At 51.8% G+C, this 21,067-nt stretch overlaps 1 protein-coding gene across 1 annotated transcript; it reads left to right on the forward strand.

Moving 5' to 3' along the window:
• Positions 1 to 2,784: 2,784 nt before the first annotated feature.
• On the forward strand, positions 2,785 to 20,576 carry PWWP3A (PWWP domain containing 3A, DNA repair factor; the record flags this gene model as incomplete). Its single annotated transcript, XM_084248617.1, has 15 exons — positions 2,785 to 2,841; positions 3,400 to 3,485; positions 4,871 to 4,941; positions 6,528 to 7,133; positions 7,302 to 7,423; positions 7,568 to 7,727; positions 8,332 to 8,433; positions 10,195 to 10,265; positions 11,492 to 11,568; positions 12,243 to 12,303; positions 13,933 to 14,008; positions 15,107 to 15,157; positions 15,783 to 16,219; positions 18,745 to 18,833; positions 20,522 to 20,576. 15 exons carry the CDS (start codon positions 2,785 to 2,787, stop codon positions 20,574 to 20,576), a joined length of 2,121 nt encoding a protein of 706 aa, XP_084104743.1.
• Between the last annotated feature and the right edge of the window lie 491 nt (positions 20,577 to 21,067).

Genomic DNA, 21,067 nt, shown 5'->3' on the forward strand with positions numbered 1-21,067 from the left:
ACTACCTTACAAGTAATAGGACCTTGCTGTCCTGCACCGTGGTGACCTGGGCTGCCCTTCCAGGTTACTCCCTCCCCCAATGTTTCAGGAACCTGTAATAAATTGTGTGCCTCTATTTCTTTTGTGTGAGTGTATTGAAACTGCGTCAACCAAACCAGGGTTTCATTTCCCCAAAGTGGGACCTGGGCTAATGAGGGACTGTCCTGCCAGTCCTGACCCTCTTCAAAGTCATTATTGTCATGCTCCCCAAACATAGCCTCCCATTCCCCAAAATGACACTTCCACAAAGAGTTCTTGTTCATGCAGGATTAAACCAGATCACGAGGTGAGTGAAAAACTGTGTAGCAGGTCTTCAAACAGCATCACTGCTTTCAAAGTCATTTTGTTAGACCTTGATGAGGAAAAACACTCGATCCCATCTGTGAGGCACTTGCGTGTTCTCCCCACGTCTGCGTGGGCCTCCTATGGCAAAGATGTGCTCCTGAGGATCATTGCCACATGTCCGTTCTCCCAGCTGAAGTGAACTTGGGGTTGTATTGTGAGGGGCTGTGCAGTGGTAGGGTGTCCTACCCAGGGTGAGGTCCCTAGTTGTCAGGCTTCAATCCTGAGACACTGAACTGGAATAAGCTGTTTAGGAAATAAGTGAGCCCAAACGATTTTTGAATATTGGAAGAGCTTGGGTCTTTATTTAGAACTTGGTTATATTTTTGTGACTAGAAATCTGCTCTAACTGGGAAGCCAAAGGCGGTTACAGGTGGCGCCCCCTGGAGGGGGGCGCCCATGAGGATGAATAGCCCCGGGCAAAATACAGACACTCTCAGCGCGGGTGGAGACTTAAGGGGCAGCAAAAGCAGCCCCTGGGGTTCAGCGATTTGCAGGAGTCAGCGATTTCGATTGATTTCGGGGTCAGCTGTTCCTGTCCCCACCACGCCCATCTTCCAGAAGGCTGTGCAGGGCTTTCGAAAGACGTGGAGAGGCTTCCAGCAGCCAACCTCAGAGGAAAAACGCTTAGAGGCTTTGCAGGTAGCGAGTGACTAAACCGTTCCCAGCTTTGCTGCGGTTGCAGCCTGGAGGGGACATGCTTTCCAGCGAGGCAGGAGGGGCCCGTTCCACTGCACCGCTCTCCGCGTTACTGACAAGGCGGGTTATTTACAAATTGGGGCACGACCACTGTATGCAGGTGCACGTGACCATGAGTGAGCACTTGCTCTGGCCTTAGAACGGCCTCCGCATCCTGGCGCCTCAGGAACGGAAGGTTCTAGAAGGTTCTCACAAGGGGTCCCGCCTTCGTTTGCAGAATGCTCCGCGGCGACAGGCCGCGCGGGGCCGACTGGAGCGGGAGGAGCGCGGCAGGCGCAAAAAGGGGGCCTGGCTGAAGCCCCCCACGGACCCGAGCGCCACCGAGTCGCGCGAAGATGGAGGCGGCCGCCACGCCCGCGCGCCCGCCCCCCTGCCCTCTCGCCCCGCGCCCCGCGCCCGTCAGTCTGCGCCCGCCCGGGCGGAAGGGGCGGGCCCCGCGCGGGCGCGCGCGCCCATTGGCCCGTCCGGGGGGCGGGGCCTCGCGACGCCCTGCCGTCCCGCCCCGGCCCGCGGGGAGCTGCGGCGGCGTCGGAGGCGGTGAGCGCGGGCGCGCGGTGCAGCAGCCGTTGGCCGCCCCGGCCTCCTGCCCTCTGGGCGGGGCTCAGGACACCGCGCCGGGAAGCCGGGCGCCCGGTGAGCCCGGCGGGCTGCGCCCTCCGGGAGGCCGGGCCGGGGGCCGAGGCGGCGGGCCGGGCCCGGGCCTAGGGGGAGGGGCAAGCCTCGAAGGAAGCTCCCCAGGGGCGTTGACCGCCCTGCGGTGTGGACCCCCGCCCCTGCTGCGTGAGCCCCCCTCTGCTGCCTGAACTCCCCTCTGCTGCCGCAGCGCCTCCCTCTGCGCTGAATCCTCTGCCCACTGAACCCCCCTCCGTGTACTAACCCCCTGTACTGCCTAAACCCCCTCTTCTGCGTGACTCCCCCACCCCCCGCCGCCAGAACCCCTCCTCTGCTTCCCGAATCCCCCCCCCCCCGCCTGAGCCCTCCCCCGCTGCATGAAGCCCTCTCTGCTGGCCCTTGACCGCGCTGCTCCCTCCACGGTTCCCCTCTCTGCTTCAGAAACCGCCTGTGCCGTGTGAACCCCCCCTTCTCTGCTACCTGAACCCCTCTTCGCTGCTGCAGTGAAATCCCCCATTGCACAAACGACCCCCCCCCACCTCCTTTTTTGTCTCTGTCAACAGCCAAACCAGTTTTGCCCATTGGTGTAATGAATGGTCTGCAGCTGTCCCTGTCCTTTCGGGGACTTGGCAGCCGAAAAGGCACTTGCTTTCCTGTTTTATTTTTTGTGCTGTGGTCAACTGTTAACTTCCCAAGTGGGGAGGGCTTGTGAGCCTTGTTTAAAACGCCTCTCCTGTTGAGGTCAGAGGCCGGCCTTCACGGAGATGATTTATTCAGGAGCCTTTTCAAAATAATCTGTCTGGACAGAACCTCTGGGAGGGACTCTGGCTGTGTTTATGAACGTAATACAGGTGCCTCCCTAGGCTTGGGCAGTCATTTCTTTCTAGCTTTGAGCTCTATACTACATCGCCCAATAGACCCATCCTGAGGCTGAGCCCAGCTCACCTTTGCCCCAGAGGCTTGTGTGTGTACAATGGCAGCAAGTGGGTTTTATAAACTACAGTGCAAATTTTGTTGCAGGGCACATCCGCGACGTCAGACCTTCAAGCACTTCGTGCCAAATCATTACCACTTGCCACATGATTCTAAATAATGATGGATGCCAAGTATGTCCTCTGCAGTTGGAAAAAGCGATTATGGCCTGCAAAGGTGACAGCCATTATTCTATAATTTAAGGAATTAGAAATGACTTTCTGGTGACAAGTAAAATCTTTATCAGGAGATACCTCGGAGTTGCTCCAGTGAAATAATTGAGCTTGAACAGTTGGCACTTGGATTTGTTGGCACTGGTTCCTATCCCCATTTAATGGGGTTTTGGTTGATTGCTTACAAGGTTACACTTCTGGAAGTGTCTTTCATAGTGAAAAAAACTTACAGAGCTATAAAAAGGCATGTAAGACTGTAACTAGAAATATCTGGCACGGAGCCCTGGAGATAGTAAATAATGGCAATATCGCAGGGAGACTCCAATAGCGCAGTGAGGAGATTGCTTTACTTGGAGGCAGAGACCCCCAGTTCCTTATCTGGGTCTCCCACTGGCCTCTCTTCCTCATCTGTAAAATCTTGGGTATTAGATGGAATATTTAGGAAGTCCCTTGGTTGTGTACTTAAGAATTTTCTGCTCCTTTTCGTGTTTCTTTGTTGCTACTGCTTCTTTGCATTCACTATTATGACTTAACAAGGATTTCTTTTTTTATCCTAATATAGGTTTTGCCCGGAACTGAGACAACAACAAAAAATAAGAGAAAAAAGGAATTTTTTCTAAGTGTTCAGATATTCTCCTTAGACAAAAAGTTAAGTGTTGTGTTCTTTTATTTTTTTTTTCTCTCTGGGATTTCTGATAAGCTTCTCTTTTCACCCACTTCTCCCCCCACTCGAAAAAAAGTCAAGTCGGTTCTTTTTTTTTAAAGAGGCATGTATATTTATTTATCTATTTGTTTGTTTGTTTGTACATGCGCTGGGTACAGTTAGAAGCGCGGGAGGGTGAGAGAATTCACCAGAGCGGGGAGCAGAGCAGGCAGAAGGACCGAAGAACACTGCTGAGGGGAGCAGTGGGCAGCAGGACCCTCCTCCGGTGGCCGGGGAGCAGCCGGGGATCGAACCGGCGCTGCAGAGGCTGCGGCAAGCTTCGCAACCCAGCGCTCAACCGCTGCACCACTGGGGAGGCCCTCAAGTCGGTTCTTAAGGACTTACTGATAACACTTTAGTTAATTTAACTAGTGCTTGAGATGAAAACAGGCAAATTTTATGTCGGTTTGGAAATTGAAGAACCATATATAAGGCATTTTGTGTGATCCCCAGAGAGATCACTCCCCAAAATTAAATAAATATGAATTATACAGAGGTAAGCTCTCTGAGATTCAGATAGGGATATTCCCTTTGCAAGATTTATGTCTTCTTTTTGGAAACTGTGACAGGCTCACCCGTTGTGACATATTTGAGTTGCGCCTGTCCCTCTAATAAGAAATTTATTCAGGATTCATAAAACAAATAAGTGGCCTGGGTAGGGCATTCCTGTTCTGTTCTCACTTATCTAATCATGGAAGGACATACGAAAACGCCCAGCTCTTGCCTGCCTGTGCTCTGGGCCTGTCTAATGGAAGAATTCCCAATTCTAAATAGAGAATAAAAGTCAGTCAGGTCCAGTTACAAGTTCCTGGGTCCCCAACCTCTTTCTTCAGAGCCGCCTCCTAAGCTGGCTTAGACGCTGGCTCACACTCTGCTCACACTTCCCTTGAGGCTGCCAGGCTGCCGAAGTAATTGAATACTCCAGTTTGAAAGGGAAGGCATCCTTTTAAACTAAAACATACCTGCTGGGCTGTAAACAGCTTTTAGTGACATTATCATCTTCTCGGAAAATCTAACAAAGGAGTTATTTGTGCAATTGAAAGTAGGATTTACCTTATAAAAGTCACAATTTGTATTCATTTTTACTCTCAAATCTCAAATCCTTTTCTGTCCTAAAAGGAAAAGAAAAAAAAACCTCACATCCACCAGGGTCCTTGCTGCCTCTAACCTCAGGCATGTGAATTCCTGGGTGACTGTGACTTTTGGTTTAAATGGAAGGTTGAGAAGGAAGACAATGAATTTAATAATTTTGTCATTTGAAGAAAAACATGTTTGAAACGTCTTGGTAGCATCGGTTGGTAGCTCATAAGGGTTGTTTCTGTCCCTGCAGAATTAAGGTGAAGAGCACAGAAGTCAAGATCCTGGAGAAGTCTCAAATTGAAGACATTGCCTCTTCATTAGGTAAGAGCATATTCTAAGTAACCACTAGGTTTGAATTAAGTAAGACATAATTTGGGAGAATGTAAAGACTTGTCTCGCCACAAAAAAACTAACCCTGGTTACCCTTTTTTCTCTTCATGCAAGGGGAATGCAAATTCCCTGAATCTAAGGAGAAGGAAAAAATTATCTACTTTTGTGAGCCTTTCTAGAATTTGCCCCTCGAGCTGATCCTAATTTTGACTCACAGGGTGGTCTGCAGTGAGTGTCCAGACCTGCTCTCACTCCCGCGCCACCCCAGACGCTGAATCACTTCGCTTCCCTGAAGGCAGGGAGAGACACTTGTCCTTTTAAAAATTTGTTTTGGCTTATTTTGCACGTACAGTAAGACTGTGAAATGGTCCTGTGGCTGGTCTGTTCTCTGCCTGGGGGTTGAGAAGCAGCTGGCTGGGCCGTGAGCACAGAGGGGAAAGGCGGTTGGGAGCGTTAGCACAGCTTGTAGCCATTGTCTGCCGGGGGAGTAGAGCCTTCAGGGCCATCAGTTCAGCACCTACCACTGGGCTTGTGGAGGGTGTGAGGACTGCTGGGCCCCCCAGTCTGGGGACTGAGTACACCCCTGGGAGAATTGGGCTGTGCACACAGCTGGTCGCAGTTCCACAAACCCAGACGTAATGGTGTTTATCTCTCCTCCAAGTGGGAGTGCTTATTCCATGTGCAAAGCACAGTCTGAAAAGGGTGACCTCAGGTCCTTCTCATGATGTTTACTGAGTAGACCCAGTTTCCTGCGTTGTTGGAGGAACAGCTTTTGTCAGAGCAGCATCCACCTGACAAAAGCTGTTCCTCCAAAAACATAGGAACAGCGTATCCTGTTCCTGAGGGTGGATGCTCAGGGGCCCACCTGAGGCATGTTCACCATCGCCCTCCACAACACACCTCATCTCTGTGGCTCAGGTTACGTGAGAGGCCGGTTATTGTAGTGTCTTTAATATTAAACGAGGCTAGTCTGGTTGATTGAGGTATTATGCCTGCTGAGCTGAAATATTGCATCCGTCACCTTGTTGGAATAAAGAGCTGTCTCTGTCAGAGTGAATAAAGAGGAAAGTAGCAGTGGGGCGGTCAGGCTGGAATCTCAGTGCCCATGATGCTCTTTTCTGGCTTTGAAATACCCTTGCAAAGAAGTATGGACAACTTACCAGCCACAATGAATCTTTTTAGTCGGCTCTCCCTCGCCCTTACCCCACCCAACATACATTGTTGACGAGTTCTTTATCTAGTTGGCGTGGGTTTTTCGTGACCCTGATTAAATTTGAAAGTGTAACGCTTGGAGAGGATTTGCAGAAAATCCAAATACATTCTGCTGGAAGAATTTATCTTTGTAACCTAATCAGGTTAAGGTCAGTAAATTTGTGTTTTGTTTCCTTTTAAATGAGGCCTGGCAGCCCTGAGTGAACAGCTGTTGTTTTGTACTTTGTCTCCATTTGGGAAGATGTAGGTGAGAAATGTTAGTTGGCCCTTTTGTACAAAAACCAGCACTGAGAATCAGCCAGCCAAGCCTTGCAGGCGTTGCTCCGGTCTGAGCTGTCGGCTTTGTTTGCGTTCTCCCTCTGCAGCCTCACAGAATGAGATTCCTGCTGCGCCTGTGGAGGAGCTGACCTACAGACGGTCACTTCGGGTGGCTCTGGATGTTTTGAATGAGAGAACCTGTTCACGTCAGGAAAGTTCTCCCAGGGTAGAAAGATCTGCTCCGTCTCCACGTGAGAAGCCCACAGAGCTGCCCACCTTGCCTTGTGAATCAAACTCTCCAGCTTCCCCCCACAGAGACGGCGTGGGCAGTCTGGGGCTGGAGCGCAGAGAACGTGCACACCCACGACCTTCGGGGTCGTCCGCGGGTGGCAAGGACCCCATGTACAGAACAGAGCAGAAGAAGGGACTTGGGAAAGGTGAAAGCCCCAGAGCCCCGCCTGTCTCTTCAGCTGAAGATGGTCCTCAGGATGGTGGTGGGTCAAGAACACACCGAAAAAATGGGACAACCCCAAGTAAAAGGGGACGAACTTCCGTGCAAGAGCCCAGCTTGTGTCAGAACGGACCTCCACTTCCAGAGGGAGGTTGCAAGGCAGAGCGAGAGAAGGCAGGCACGTCGGGAGTCCCGTGCTCGCCTTCCAGGGCTGAGGTGGGGGAGGAGACTTTGGAAACCAAAGTTGAAGGCTTTGGCCTGGGTTTGCCTTCAGGCGGCCCCACTATGCTCCTGGCCTGCCCAGAGGCCAGACGCCACCCTGCCAAGCGGCTGTGCCTGGCTGGCAGGCAGAGGCCACTTACACCAAGGGCAGCATCATCCCCCACGCAGGGGCCTACGGGATATACGTCTCCTCACCACACCCCTGCAGATGAAACAAGAAATCTTAGCCTCCTGGACCCCAAGAAGGTGGAAGAAGGTAAGAAGTCTGGCTCATGCTGGGATTGCGGAGAGGGCGTTGGCGGCTCCCGGCTGGAGTCTTGGCCCCCACTGGTGTGTTTCTCCCCAGATCTTCATGGGATCGCTCCCGAAATAGATGTAGAGTGGGGATTTCCTCCTTCCGCCCCGTCTGTCTCTCACTGGGCTATAATTCTTTCCCTTGCTCGCACATATTTGTGTTTTTGTTTTGAACTGGAGGTTGTGGAGCAGGAGCCTGTGGCTGAGCGGGCGGCTGTGCCGATGCGGGCGGGCGGTGTCAGCACTGAGACGCTGCATCTGCTCCTGAGGGTTCGCGTGCGCGTCTTCGCTGTGGAAGAGGCCTTAATGCGCTCTGATGCGTTTGGCAGTAATCGGAAAAGTGACTAATTGTCTGAAAAGGTTCCTGACTTTCAGAATCCCTGCGTAGATAGAGTGCAGTCATGCGCTCTGATTTTTTCCATTTTAACACTGTAACACCCCACTTATTTTTGAAATGCTAATTCAAAAATCTTAATCTCTGCATCCTTAGAGATCTTGAAACCTGCGCCCTTACCCATCACTTCCTCCTCGAGGCCCACTCCTTGGCATAGCCTTCTAAGGCAGACCCCTGGCCATTTTCTGAAGTGAGCGACCACGTCCTTGCTGTCTCCTGTCTGTCCCCTCTCCCTGTGCATCCACCGTGTGGTGCAGACTGGACAGGCAGCGACCACACCAAGAGGCCTCGATCTAGAGTCCATTCAGCGTCCAGCAGTCAGATTGCGCTGCTGTGCTGTGTGCAGGGCCTTCCCCCCGCTCCCCCCAGCACCCGTTTTTCTTTAAGCCGTGCTGCAGTTGAAGTGTGCTGTTTGACTTCGGCAGCGGGAGTCTGTGTAGCCTGGGATCTAGCCTTTTTTCTGGATCGGGGTGTATCCTGAGATGTTCTCCTGGGATGAGCCAATCTTGACAGTGGCTGTGAAAGTCTACTCTCACATTGTTCTTGGCAGACCGTCAGTCTTCTGGAGAGTCTGTGGAGTTAAATTCCATTCATTCTCTCCTGGAGGAAGATGAGGACGATGAGGAGCCGAAACCAATCCTTTTCTATCGTGGTAAGAAACGCGAAGGAATGGGAGAGCTTGCTTGCAGTTGAGTGACCCCCAGGAAGTACGTTGGTGAGGGGCCGCGCCCATGCCCATGTCTGCCTCCTGGGCTGAAGGACTCTTGCCGTTGGCCCGGCTCGTGCTGCAGCGAGAATGGGGAAGAGCCCTGAACACAAAGCCCTGTGTCAGCGCGCGCCACTGGGTGGGGGGGGAGGCCGTGCTGTCTGTCTTATAACCAGAGATAGCAGGACTGTGACTAGGCGGGTCTGTTGCTGTAGTTAGGGTGTGGCCTCCCCGCCTCAGGCCAGGCCGTGCTGCTTTTGGTCAGCAGCGTTCACTCGCCTGACCCGAGAGGCCGGCTTCGCAGCGCCGCTCCTGGAGGTGGTTCCAGAGCAGAGCTGCCACCGGAGTTCTGCCCGCAGCCAGCGGGAGGTTGGTTTGCCCAAGAACTAGTTAGAACCATTTCCACTTTGAAAGTCGCCCGTTGTCCGTCGAGTGCCGCGCTGCTGCCCCCCGGAGTCAGGGTGCTTTCCTGCCATGCTGTCCGTTCCTTCAGGCTTGCATTTTCTCCCTTTCGCTCAGTGGTAACTCAGATGTTTATTCCATTCCTGCCTGGCCTACTGAGCGTTGCTTGTGGCATCCAGTCACTATCGACTAGGCGTGAGGACTGATCACTGACCGGCCCTCCTCTGCCCCTTGCAGATGGGAAGTGTTCCCCGGCCGGGACTGCTCTTCTGCAGGCTGTGAGCCTCCGGGAGTAGCTCCTGTAGATCGGCTCCCCACAGCGGGGCGCCCCTGGCACAGAGGGGAGACTCTGCCTTCCTCCAGAAGAGCACATTTGTTTGTCCCCGTCACTGCCAGCTGGGGCTCAGGCCACCACTGCCCCAGAAAGCCGGGCATTGCTCTTTTCTCTGGTTCTGCTTCCATTTGGTTTTATTTTCATCTGTCAGGCTGTGGGTCTTTCTAGGTATGTTCGGTTAGTCCCTGAGTTGTCCGTCTGCACTCAGGCCCTGTTTGTCCTCATGGGCCTCCTGAAAGGGGACTCTGCTCCCTGTGGAGAGGGCCCCTCAAGACTGCTCTGGCTTCTCTGTGCCCACCTCTCCCTGGCCTCGCTTTCACTCTGGACCTGACCTGTCAGCACAGGCGCCATGGCGCCCCTTCCTCTGCGGAGAGGGTCTTTATGGCTAGGGACAGGCCCCATGTCCTGTGGGTTTTGCTACCTGATTTTTTGAAGATTTAAGTTTTGGTTGAAGATGCAGTTTTTGCGCAGAAGCTATTTTGTAGATTCTAATTCTCTTCCTTTTAAGAGACCATTTTCTCTCACGGGTCAGATTTTTAGTAAGAAGTTCTCGTGCTTGGACCATTGTGTGCCACTATCTCCTCTTTTTGTACCATACTATTTTTTAAAATGTTTCATTTTTTAATAATCTGAGATTTACAGAGAACTTGCAAAGGTGGCAGAGTCCCTGCCCACCAGCTCCCCTTTGACACCCCTATGGAACACTGGCACAGGGTCAGAAGTAAGAAACCAGCCTATGCCTGCCCTTGACCCCTCCCAACATGCTGGTAATGGCACTTGGATTCCAGTGAGGGGTGATTAATCCACTTCTGAATTCTCCTGAGCTTTTTAAAAAGTGGACTGTGTTATCCCCAGTTTAAACAATATCACAGTAATGTATGTTTCAGGCTGTGGGTTGGTGCTTCATGTGGATCTGACTTGTCTGTTCTATCTTTTTGTTTTTCTTTTTTTTCTTTCTTTTTTAATTCTAGAACCACGTTCGTTTGAAGTAGGAATGCTAGTCTGGCTTAAATACCAAAAATACCCCTTCTGGCCAGCGGTGGTAAGAGTGACCCTCGTCTTCTGAGAGCAGTTAGTCCCACCACGGGTTTTTCTCCTCAGGCCTCAGCACACTGACCTGGGCACATGTTTTCACTGTTTCTGATTACCGGGAAAAGTGACAATATTTATAAGCAAGATTTCTGGAGACTCATTTACCTAAATAAAAGGAGTTCAGTCATTTGGGCACAATTGAATATGAAGTTTATAGGTCACATTTTTATTACAAAGGCTTAGAAAAAGCCACCTGAAATTAAGTTCTCTGCTCGTTTTAAATATTGTGTATTTCAAACTTTTTCCCCATCGGAGCTTTTTAATTTTTTACATTTTATGGTAGAGAACAATTGTACATACAAAAACAGGTATTTGAAATCCTGCCCAAGCCCCACTATGGAGGATGAGTCTAAATGCAGCTCAATTCTGTTTCCTGTTTGCCGGTAAGTGGCACCTTGTGAGCTAAGCAGCCATCCCAGCCCCTTTTCTGTTTCTCTGACCCCCTTATTTCCCTCAGGCACAGACAGGATGCTGACACTTCCAACTGCAGCTCTTTAATTTTTATTAAGAGACAATGATGTTTAAACCCAGAAGGTATTCTGAAGAGGCAAGGAGAACTTTTATCTTGCACCTGCTCCCATCAGAGTCTGCTTGGCCTCCTGTTAGCACTGCATGGAGATATGTAGCAAAGGCTGGCAGACAAGGGGCTGCGGGCTTCATTGCCGCTCTGGGCACAGTGTGGGCCCTGCTGGTAACCACTTGACAGGTTCTGGGGGTGGAAGAATCTGAGCTGACCTTACCAGCCAGCTCTTGGTTTGCCACCATACAAGGCACTGCAGAGAAGGAGTCCTGGTCATTTTCCGGGCCTAGGGCTCTGAGGCCCACCTTGGGGGAGGGGGTTGAGTTAGACCCACACCTTTCTCAGTTCACTTGGGTCATCCAAAAAAATGAACCATCAGGGGAACCAGCCACAATCAGTACATGGAGGTAACTGCAACAGCAGGTGTAGTTGCTCTTTCTAAACACCAAACTAGACAGAAGCCTACCGAATTCCTCTGTAGAGTGAAGCCCAGAGCCAGGGTTGGTGGCATTCTGGGCGCATGGTTGCTGCCAACCTTGCCTTGGTCATGCTGCAGTTGTCCACCTTCCCCTCAGTGAGATGATGTCAACTGAGTATTTAAAACCCTCGACCTTGCCTTGGTTCCTGATGTGTTCTTTTCCTGGATTTGCCAACAGGTTAAAAGCATCAGGCGAAGAGATAAGAAAGCGAGTGTGCTTTTTATCGAAGGGAACATGAATCCGAAAGGGAGAGGGTAAAACACTGTTGTTTGCTTTTCATGAATAGTTCATATGAAGGCTTGACGGCTCTGGGGTGGCAGAATTGTGGGTGAGGGGCAGGAGCACAGGCCCTATGGGGTCTGATGGCGTCCTGTGATGTGATTCCCTAGAAGAGGGTCAAAGACTAAGGAACTCATCAGACAGGTCACTTTCAAAACTTGGGGCTTCAAAAGGCAGCCCAGCCCAGCACTCGCGGGGTATTGTCTTCCCCTTCCTGTTTCCCTGCAAACAACAACAGAGTGGTCCCTGTGGGCCCATGAAGGCAGCAGTCCTGCCACAGTACAAGTTTGGCCTTTGGTGGGTTAGTTGCCTGGTTTTTAGTCTTGAGTTGTGGGGTGAAGATGTGCAGTGTACCAGCCTGTTCAGAGTGGGCTTTTCACACAACTGTATTGCAAGGTGCAGAGGTGGCGGCTGTTCCCCACAGCTACACTGCCACCCCTCCAACTGGTGGCTGGGCTAGGGAGGGGTGGGTGAGGTGGAGGCTAGGGCCAGAGTTCCCAGGGCCTGGCGCGGGGAGCTTCCTCAGGCAGCTGGAGCAAGCAGCAGCCCCCATAAATAGACCGGGCCCCACCAGTTGTATTAGAAGGGGGAAACCTTTTTATGTCCTGAGTGTGAAGTTCATTAGTGTTAACCTTTGTCTCTACTTCAGCATCACCGTGAATCTGAGAAGATTAAAGCACTTTGACTGTAAAGAGAAACAAGCACTTCTGGTAGGTGAATCCCCTTTCTGTGCTTCTCTAAATGTCTGGAAGCCCGGTTTGAGTGTGAGCAATGGTGGCAGTGAGCCCCTGCACTGAATTCTCATTCCACTCTGGGGCCATTTCCCTGTTGTGTGGGTGAGGAAACTGAGACCAGGGCTGTGTGTGAGGTGGCAGAGAGGGCCCGGCACGTGAGCATAGTAAGCCCCAGGTGTGTGGGATGACCCTGACAGCGTCAGCAGGAATCCTGGGCTGTTCATTGTCACCATCCCTGAGACTGTACCCCCCCACCCCCCTTTATATGCCATGTCCTTGAGCCACAGGAGCTGGTCCATTCAAGACTAAGAAATGCTCCTTTTTGTGGTTCCAGCATTAAGAAACATACCCATACAAGGTGGGTGAGGGTATTCAAAGGTCACCATCGTGGCATTGGCTCAGGTGTGGCCATCCCATTGACGCTGTCTGTGTCCAGATTGCGGTTGGGATGCAGGCCCAGAGGCTGCTGGGGACTGCAGCTTTTCTAAGACAGAGAATAGACTTTGGATTGGAGCGGGTTTTTAACTTTTTAACGTTGAACTCTCTGGAAGGTTGATACTCAGCACAGAACTTGCCTTTACTCATTGATCAGAGTCCCTCACTGAGCTTTGTTCTCTGTCTGTTTGAATGTATTCCCTGCAACTGCCAACCCATAGCCATGCCAGGCGCTCAGGCTCTAAGACTGACCAGCAGGACCTTGTTCTCACATTGTCCTCACCAGGCCTCCATAGACCTGAAGTGCAGCTCCACAGCCCGTGGAGCTGAGTGTGCAGACACTTGCTCTCAGGGGTCTGGATGGCTTCCCAACATGGGAGGGGGGCGGGGGGCGTGTAGAGGAGGAACATAAGGACAGTGATTCAACACAAGTCTGGGTTATGAGAAGAGGCCCCACAGGTCTCACACCACCCAGGTGCCTGAGGGCACTGTGGCATCATCTGCCCTTGAGCCTGCCTGTGAAATGGAACACAGGTGGCAGTGAGGAGCCGGTGTAGCACCTGTTCTTGGTGGTGGATGGCTCAGCTGAGGCCCCTTTGTGATGGTTGCATTTTGTGTGCCTGTGTGGCCTTCAGTGTGCCCTTTCCTGAGAGGCTGACAGCAGGGTCTCCTATGCAGACACTACCTGCTCCATTCCCATCATGTGGACCCAGGCTGAGCGGGGGCGGGCAGGCTTGGCAAGAAAAGAACAGCGGTCCATGTTGACGCCTGTGCCTGTGAGCACATTCCTAGAATTCGTTCCGGCTTGAGGGACTTCCCAGTGCTTATAGTTTGCTGGTGAGGACTGTAAGGCCTGAGTGGTCCTGCCCTGGTGGCCAGGTGCCCTCTGTACTCACTCTGTCCTGTGCTGAGTAGTCGGCACAGACTGTGTTAGGGGTCATCTCCGTAAGATGGCATGTTTTACACTGTGGGGTGTTTCCTGCTTCCCTGTTGGGAGCCCACAGAATAAACAGTGACTGTTTTCTGAGCAACCTAACTCTGTCCTGGGCCTCCGTGTGTTTCCCATCTAACCTTGGGGGTTCCCTTTAAGAACAAGGAAACAGGCTGAGGAAGGAATGTTGTAGGAGCCCCCTATAGACCCTGCTAACTCCCAGTGCCTCGATTTCATAGAATGAAGCCAAGGAAGCCTTCGACCAGGCCATCGGCTGGTGCATCTCCCTCATCACTGACTACAGGGTCCGGCTAGGTATGTGGAGCCTCTGCTGCCTGTAGCAGGCGGCCTGGTGTCTGTGTCGCATCTGGGCCCCGTGCCATATGTGGAACAGACAAAAGGATTGGGCAGGGACAGCGGAAACCTTTGGGTGGTGGTCTGACCTGCCCCCATAAAAACCTCTCCGGCAAGGGCAGGTGGTTAGGCTCCTAGGTAGAGCCCGGACACTGGGTATGAACAGCAGATGGGTTTCCTTTGAGTCGACTTAGTATACCATCCATCCCAATTCTGGCCCTTGGGAGTCTTTAAGCTGTGGCATTGTTAGTAATAATGTCCTGGGGCCTCCCCGGTGGCGCAGCGGTTGAGCGCTGGGTTGCGAAGCTGCCCGCGGCCTCTGCGGCGCCGGTTCGATCCCCGGCTGCTCCCCGGCCACCGGAGGAGGGTCCCACATGGCCCGCAGACCCCTCCTGCCGCCCGCTGCTCCCCTCAGCAGTGTACTTCGGTCCTTCTGCCTGCTCTGCTCCCCGCTCTGGCTCTGGTGAATTCTCTCACCCTCCCGCGCTTCTGACTGTACCCAGTGCATGTATAAACAAAACAAACAAACAAACCAGCAAACAAATAAATAAAGCATAAAAAAAAAAAAAAAAAAAGTAAGAATGTCCTGGACTTGGGCCTCCTTGGTGGCTCAAGGGGTTAAGATACAACCTATGAAGCTGTCCGCAGCCACTGCGGCACAAGTTCACTCCCCAGCCAGGGAGCTACCCACATGGCGCAGCAGACCTCTCCTGACTCCCCTGCTGCTCCCCTCAGCAGTGTATTTCAGTCAGTCTGCCTGTTCTACTCCCCACTCTGTCTCTGGTGAATCCTCTCACCCGGTCCCCCCACACCTCTGGCCCATACCCCAGTTCTTGTATGCATAAATAAATAAATCTTTTTTTTTTTTTTTTTTAAAAAGCCCTGGACTTTCAGGTGCCCCCAGTATCAACATCGCCATGCTGATGGGCTGCCCATACATGTCCCATTGCCCTGCCACAGGAGGGGGGTCTGTGGGGACTGTCCGGGCATCTCTATCCTGTCACCCTGTGGCGTTTCCATGTGCCCCCTCCGTGTAAATTTGACTTTCCTCCTCTATAGGTTGTGGTTCCTTCTCTGGCTCTTTCCTGGAATACTATGCTGCTGATATCAGTAAGTCTGCCAGCACCTCTCAAAAGGTGACCTAAATTCAATCCTTTAGAAGGCAGTGACATTTGTGTCTTGGTAGAGGTGATACCAGTGTCCCTAGTCCATGTTGGGTTGCCACCGCAGACCCAGCTGTGCATTGCCCTGGGCTTCTGTTAGGCACTGCAGGCCTCTTCTCTTGTCATGGGCCTGGTGGTAGAGCCACGTCCACAGATGCCTGCCAGTGCCATCTGTCAGACAGTCGCTTGAGCACTGAAAGGTCCACACAGTGTGTCATCACTTGGTGCTTCATGTTACTGATGGTCACGCGATAGCCTTTCCTCCTGGTCATCAGAGAGTGGAAATGAAGTCGCTCTTCAGTGGGACTAGGAACTTGGCATTTTCAGATTAAACCTGGCTGGAGGGCAGTGCTGGGGGGAGAGATGGGTCCTGTCTAGGCAGCAGCCCTTTAGGAACATGGCAGTGTTCACTCGTGGGATCTCAGGTTTATCCTCACACCCCAGGCACTTGGAACCACTCCGCCACACCCCAGGATCCTCGAGATTGTCAAGGGCCATCAATGTAGAAGGGAGGGAGGCAGCAGGGACCCCTGACCAGAGTAGCACCCCATGCATGCATTTTCCTGCGGCAGGTAATCCCGTCCGCAAGTCCATCCAGCGCGATGTCTTGGGGACCAGGTTCCCACAGTTGAGCACAGAGGACCCAGAGGAGCCTGTGGAGGGGAGCCCCTGGGGCAGGCGGCAGCCCTGCCGAAAAGTCCTGCCTGATCGATCTCGAGCTGCACGAGACCGGGCCAACCAGAAGCTCGTGGAATACATTGTGAAGAACAGGGGAGCCGAGAGCCATCTGTGTGCCATTCTGAAGAATAGGAAGCCATCCCGGTGGCTGAAGACCTATCTGAACTCGGGTCAGTATGTGACCTGCGTGGAGACCTACCTGGAGGATGAGGAACAGCTAGACCTGGTGGTCAAGTACCTGCAAGGGATCTACCGGGAGATGGGCAGCAGGCTGCTGACACGCATCAACGGCGACGGGATCCGCTTCATCCTGGACGTCCTTCTGCCTGAGGTGAGTGGCCAGCAGAGGCTCTGCATGGCAGAGGACCCATGGCTTGGGTTGGTGAGAGCCCTGGACTGCGGGTGGGGGGGCCAGGCCTTGGGGTTGGAATCGTCAGCACACGTGGTGAGCGCTACCTGCTTCACTGTGCGGCTCTTCTGGACGGGAGAGCATTGGAAAGGGGGAGTTTTACCTTTTCTCGGTACTGTTCCGTGGCTCTTGGAATAGACGGGGATCAAACATCGCAACTCGAAATTATTTTGAAGTTCAGAGAGGGCTCACTGCTGGGTTGTGCATGTGTGGAGAAAGAACATGATCAAACTCAAAATTTTTGAACTTTATATTGTGGGAAATTTTAGCTGTATACAAAATTAAAATAGCGTAGTGAATCCCTTTGTGCCTCTTCCCAACTGGAACCGTAATCACACGCCACATTCCTCCTGGCCCCTCCAGGAGGAAACCCAAACATTTTTAATCCATAAATACATTTGTGTTTCTGTCTCAAACAGGGATGATTATGCCTCCAGGGGACACTAGGTGACATCTGGCTTATCTGGCTGTCACAGTGGGAATATTCCTGGTGTCAAGTGTGGGGAGGCTAGGGGTGCTACTTAGCTACATAGTGTCCTAGATGACCCCCCCCCGAGAATGGTCTACCCCAATGTCTGTAGCACTGGGGTTCGGAGGATCCCCAAGCCAAACCATTAAGATTTTTTTTAGGGCCTCTCCGGTGGCACAGTGGTTGAGCGCTGGGTTGCGAGGCTGCCCGCGGCCTCTGCGGCGCTGGTTCAATCCCTGGCTGCTTCCCGGCCACCGGAGGAGGGTCCCACATGGCGCGCAGACCTCTCCTGCCGCCCGCTGCTCCCCTCAGCAGTGTACTTTGGTCCTTCTGCCTGTTCTGCTCCCCGCTCTGGCTCTGGTGATTTCTCTCACCCTCCCGCGCTTCTGACTGTACCCAGTGCTTGTATAAATAAATAAATCTTTAACAAAAAAAAAGATTTTTTTTAAAAAGAGTTCTTATTTATTTATGCATACAAGAACCAGAGTGCAGGCCAGAGGTGCAGGGGGTGAGAGGATTCACCAGAGACAGAGTGGGGAACAGAACAGGCAGATTGACCGAAATCCACTGCTGAGGGGAGCAGCGGGGAGACAGGAGAGGTCTGCTGCGCCATGTGGGTCAGCTCCCTGGCTGGGGATCAAACTCATGTTGCAGTCGGTGGTGATAGCTTGATTGTGTTGACTTAACCCCTTGTGCTATCAGGGAGGCTTCATTAAGATTCTTTTTTTTTTTTTTTTTAAGATTTATTTATTTATTTATACAAGCACTGGGTACAGTCAGAAGCGCGGGAGGGTGAGAGAATTCACCAGAGCCAGAGCGGGGAGCAGAGCAGGCAGAAGGACCGAAGGACACTGCTGAGGGGAGCAGCGGGCGGCAGGAGAGGTCTGCGCGCCATGCGGGACCCTCCTCTGGTGGCCGGGGAGCAGCCGGGGATTGAACTGGCGCTGCAGAGGCCGCGGGCAGCTTCGCAACCCAGCGCTCAACCACTGCGCCACTGAGGAGGCCCTTCATTAAGATTCTTTAAAAAAAAATTTTTTTAACAAAACCATGATACTAATACTTCACCTAAAAAATATTAAGGTGATATCAGACATCTGTTGTATATTCAGGTGACCTCTACTGTATCTTTAATTTTTTTCACTGCAAACTTAATATGTTTTTAAAAATGCACTTGTTGGTTTGGGTCCTTCTCATTTTCTTTCAGCTTTTAGGGATGCAAATTCTCAACTTGAGTCCAAAAGATTACATTACTGATTTAATTAAGAAACTTCATTACAGGGGCCTCCCTGGTGGTGCAAGGAGTTAAGATGCAGCACTATGAAGTTACCCGCAGCCACTGCAGCTTGAGTTTGATCCCCGGCCAGGGAGGTGATCTACATGGTGCAGCAGACCTCTCCTGACTTTCCCGCTGCCCCCCTCAGCAGTGTACTTCAGTCAGTCTGCCTGTTCTGTTCCCCACTCTGTCTCTGGTGAATCCTCTCACCCCCCCACACCTCTGGCCTGTACCCCAGTTCTTGTATGCATAAATACATTTTTTTTTTAAAGATTTATTTATTTATACAAGCTTTGGGTACAGTCAGAAGCACAGGAGGGTGAGAGAATTCACCAGAGCCAGAGCAGGGAGCAGAGCAGGCAGAAGGACCGAAGTACACTGCTGAGGGGAGCAGCGGGCGGCAGGAGAGGTCTGCGCGCCATGTGGGACCCTCCTCTGGTGGCCGGGGAGCAGCCGGGCATCGAACCGGCGCTGCAGAGGCTGCGGGCAGCTTCGCAACCCAGTGCTCAACTGCTGCGCCACCGGGGAGGCCAATACATTTTTTTTTTTAAAGAAACTTCATTATAAGCAGAGGTTTTGAGATTATGAACATATTTTTTGGACCATAAACTGGGCAGTGTTTGGAGCTGACACGGAGCCATTTGTGGATGAACATGCTGTGTTGGTCAAGCTGTGCCCACCATTGCACTCTCTGCTCTCTTGCAGGCCATCATCTGTGCGATTTCTGCTGTGGATGCGGTGGACTACAAGACAGCTGAGGAGAAGTACATAAAGGGGCCGTCCCTCAGTTACCGGTATGCCTCTCAGCTCCATGCTATATGTTGTGTTTGTCCTCAAAGGCAGTTACTTGCATACACGCTGGTAGTTTTGACTGAGCTGTCCATGGCCTCTCCCTTAATATTAGACCCTTGGTCAGAGAACTGCATAGGCCTGAATGCATGGGCTAGCACTAGACTAAGGCGTTGTCGGATGGACCAGTGAGCCTGTGGTGGCTCCCGTACTCCCACATGTGGGCAGAGTGGGACCCAGGGCCAGAGGGGCTGGCCATCGACCTCCACTAAGGGCTGGCCTCTGCTGTGTGCTAGGCCTGCCAGGCCTCATCTCCTGTTGTAGGAGCTGATGTTTATAATTCGGTCTTTGTTCCCCCTTGCTCAATCCCCAGGCTGTTTGAGAAGCAAGATTAAGAGACGGTACCACCTGCACAGCTCCTTGCTGGTCAGAGAAAGACTGTGATCAAGATGTCATTTTCACTTGAGCATTTTGCTGCCCTTGCATCTTTGGCCCCCAAAGGCCTTAATTCTGTCTCTGGGCATGCTGCCAGGCCTCACCAGGAGCAGGCTGGCCCACATAGTAATGACAGAATTAAAGATTCAACAAAAGTCACAGGCCAGGGTCTCCATTTAGGGCTGACTGGGTGTACTGTCACAGCATAAGGGGCCAAGTCATTCCTGGGGCATCTGGGTACGTGCCAGGCTTGGTGGACAGGAAGTCCATAGCTGCCCATAGAAGGGCCACCGTGGCTCTGTGCGCAGGAGTGTTGACTCAGCTGAATTAACAGAACTGGAAGGGCCTTTAGAAACAGAAACATGGTATTTTTGTCACTGGATCTTAGCGGTCTAGTCTGGCACCCTTTTTTGTTGTTGTTGTTTGCATAGAAGAACTAGGTATAGACCAGAGGCATGGGGTGTGTGTAAGAGGACTCACCAGAGACAGAGTGGGGAGCAGAACAGGAGGACCCACTGAAATACGCTGCTGAGGGGAGCAGCAGGTGAGACAGGAGAGGTCTATGTGCCATGTGGGATCCTCGCTGGCTGGCGGGGATTGAACTGGTGCTGCAGAGGCTGCGGATAACTTCATAGCACGGCGCTCAACCGCCTGCGCCACCAAGGGAGGCCCCACCACAGATTTTTGAATAATAGTTGATGTCAATGACAAAAAAGAATTCTGGCCCACAATGAACAAAAAATTATTTGAGAACCTGCTTTCATTATACATCGTTTTCCTTACAGCTGCACTTAACAGGCTCATCGACGATGCTGAAGATGCGCGCACTGCACATTCCCGCTTGAATTGCAGGCTCTGGTTGATGTGCCTGGCTGGGCCATCTGCGGAACCCATGCCTGCTGCCTGTCCAGAGAGGGTGGCCAGCACAGTGATTAATTGTGATTAATTGCATTAATGTTAATGCAATTGCTCTGCACTGGGAGGTCACTTAAGGACATTTTGCTTCTTCATAGTCTCTTTATTAAAGACACTTTTTTAATGTGGTAAAATATATGCGTTATAAAATGTACCGTCTTAACCATGGTTAAAAGCTGGGCTCAGTGGCATTAACGTTGTACAGCTGTCCCCGACCTCCAGCTCCAGAACTTTTTCATCGTCCCCTGCTGGAACTGTGTCTCTGTCAACCACCACTCTGTTTCACGCTCTTGAAAACACGAATGATTACTAATACGGCACTTTCCCCTTTTGTTTCCTGAAGGGAAAAGGAGATTTTCGACAACCAGCTCCTGGAGGAGAGGAGCCGGAGATGCTGAGGGCTGTCCCGAAAGCCGCAGTCGGGACTGAGGCCCGGGGACGCCGCGGCCCTCATGTCTGTTTTTGGATTATCTTTGTTCTTCGCATCTTCAGTTCTTCAGTTCCTGTTTGCTGGGCTCCGAAGAGCATGTTTCCTCAACACCCTTTTCCTCTTGTTTTGGGAAGGTGTAGGTCCTGGAAGGTTTTTAAAAGGACAAAAAGGCATTTGTTTTATTTCATATTTTTGTATCACTACTTGTAACTGTACTGTATGGGTTATTACAAAGTACTTTTTTTTAATGTTGAAAAGCATTGTACACATTATTAAACAGGAGTTTGGAAAAGAACAAGATAGGAATGTTGGGGTGTTTCTGGTCCCCTGTTTGCGTGGTTTCCTCCTGAGATAACTTCCAGGTGTGCCATGCTGCTCCCTCTTTGACACTTTGAGGAAATCTAATCCAAAAAAGCAAACTGAAGACAAGCTGCTTCCTCGCTCTTTAGCACAGCTGTG

The sequence above is a fragment of the Talpa europaea genome, assembly GCF_964194135.1.
Source record: "Talpa europaea genome assembly, chromosome: 12".
Taxonomy (NCBI): Eukaryota; Metazoa; Chordata; class Mammalia; order Eulipotyphla; family Talpidae; genus Talpa; species Talpa europaea.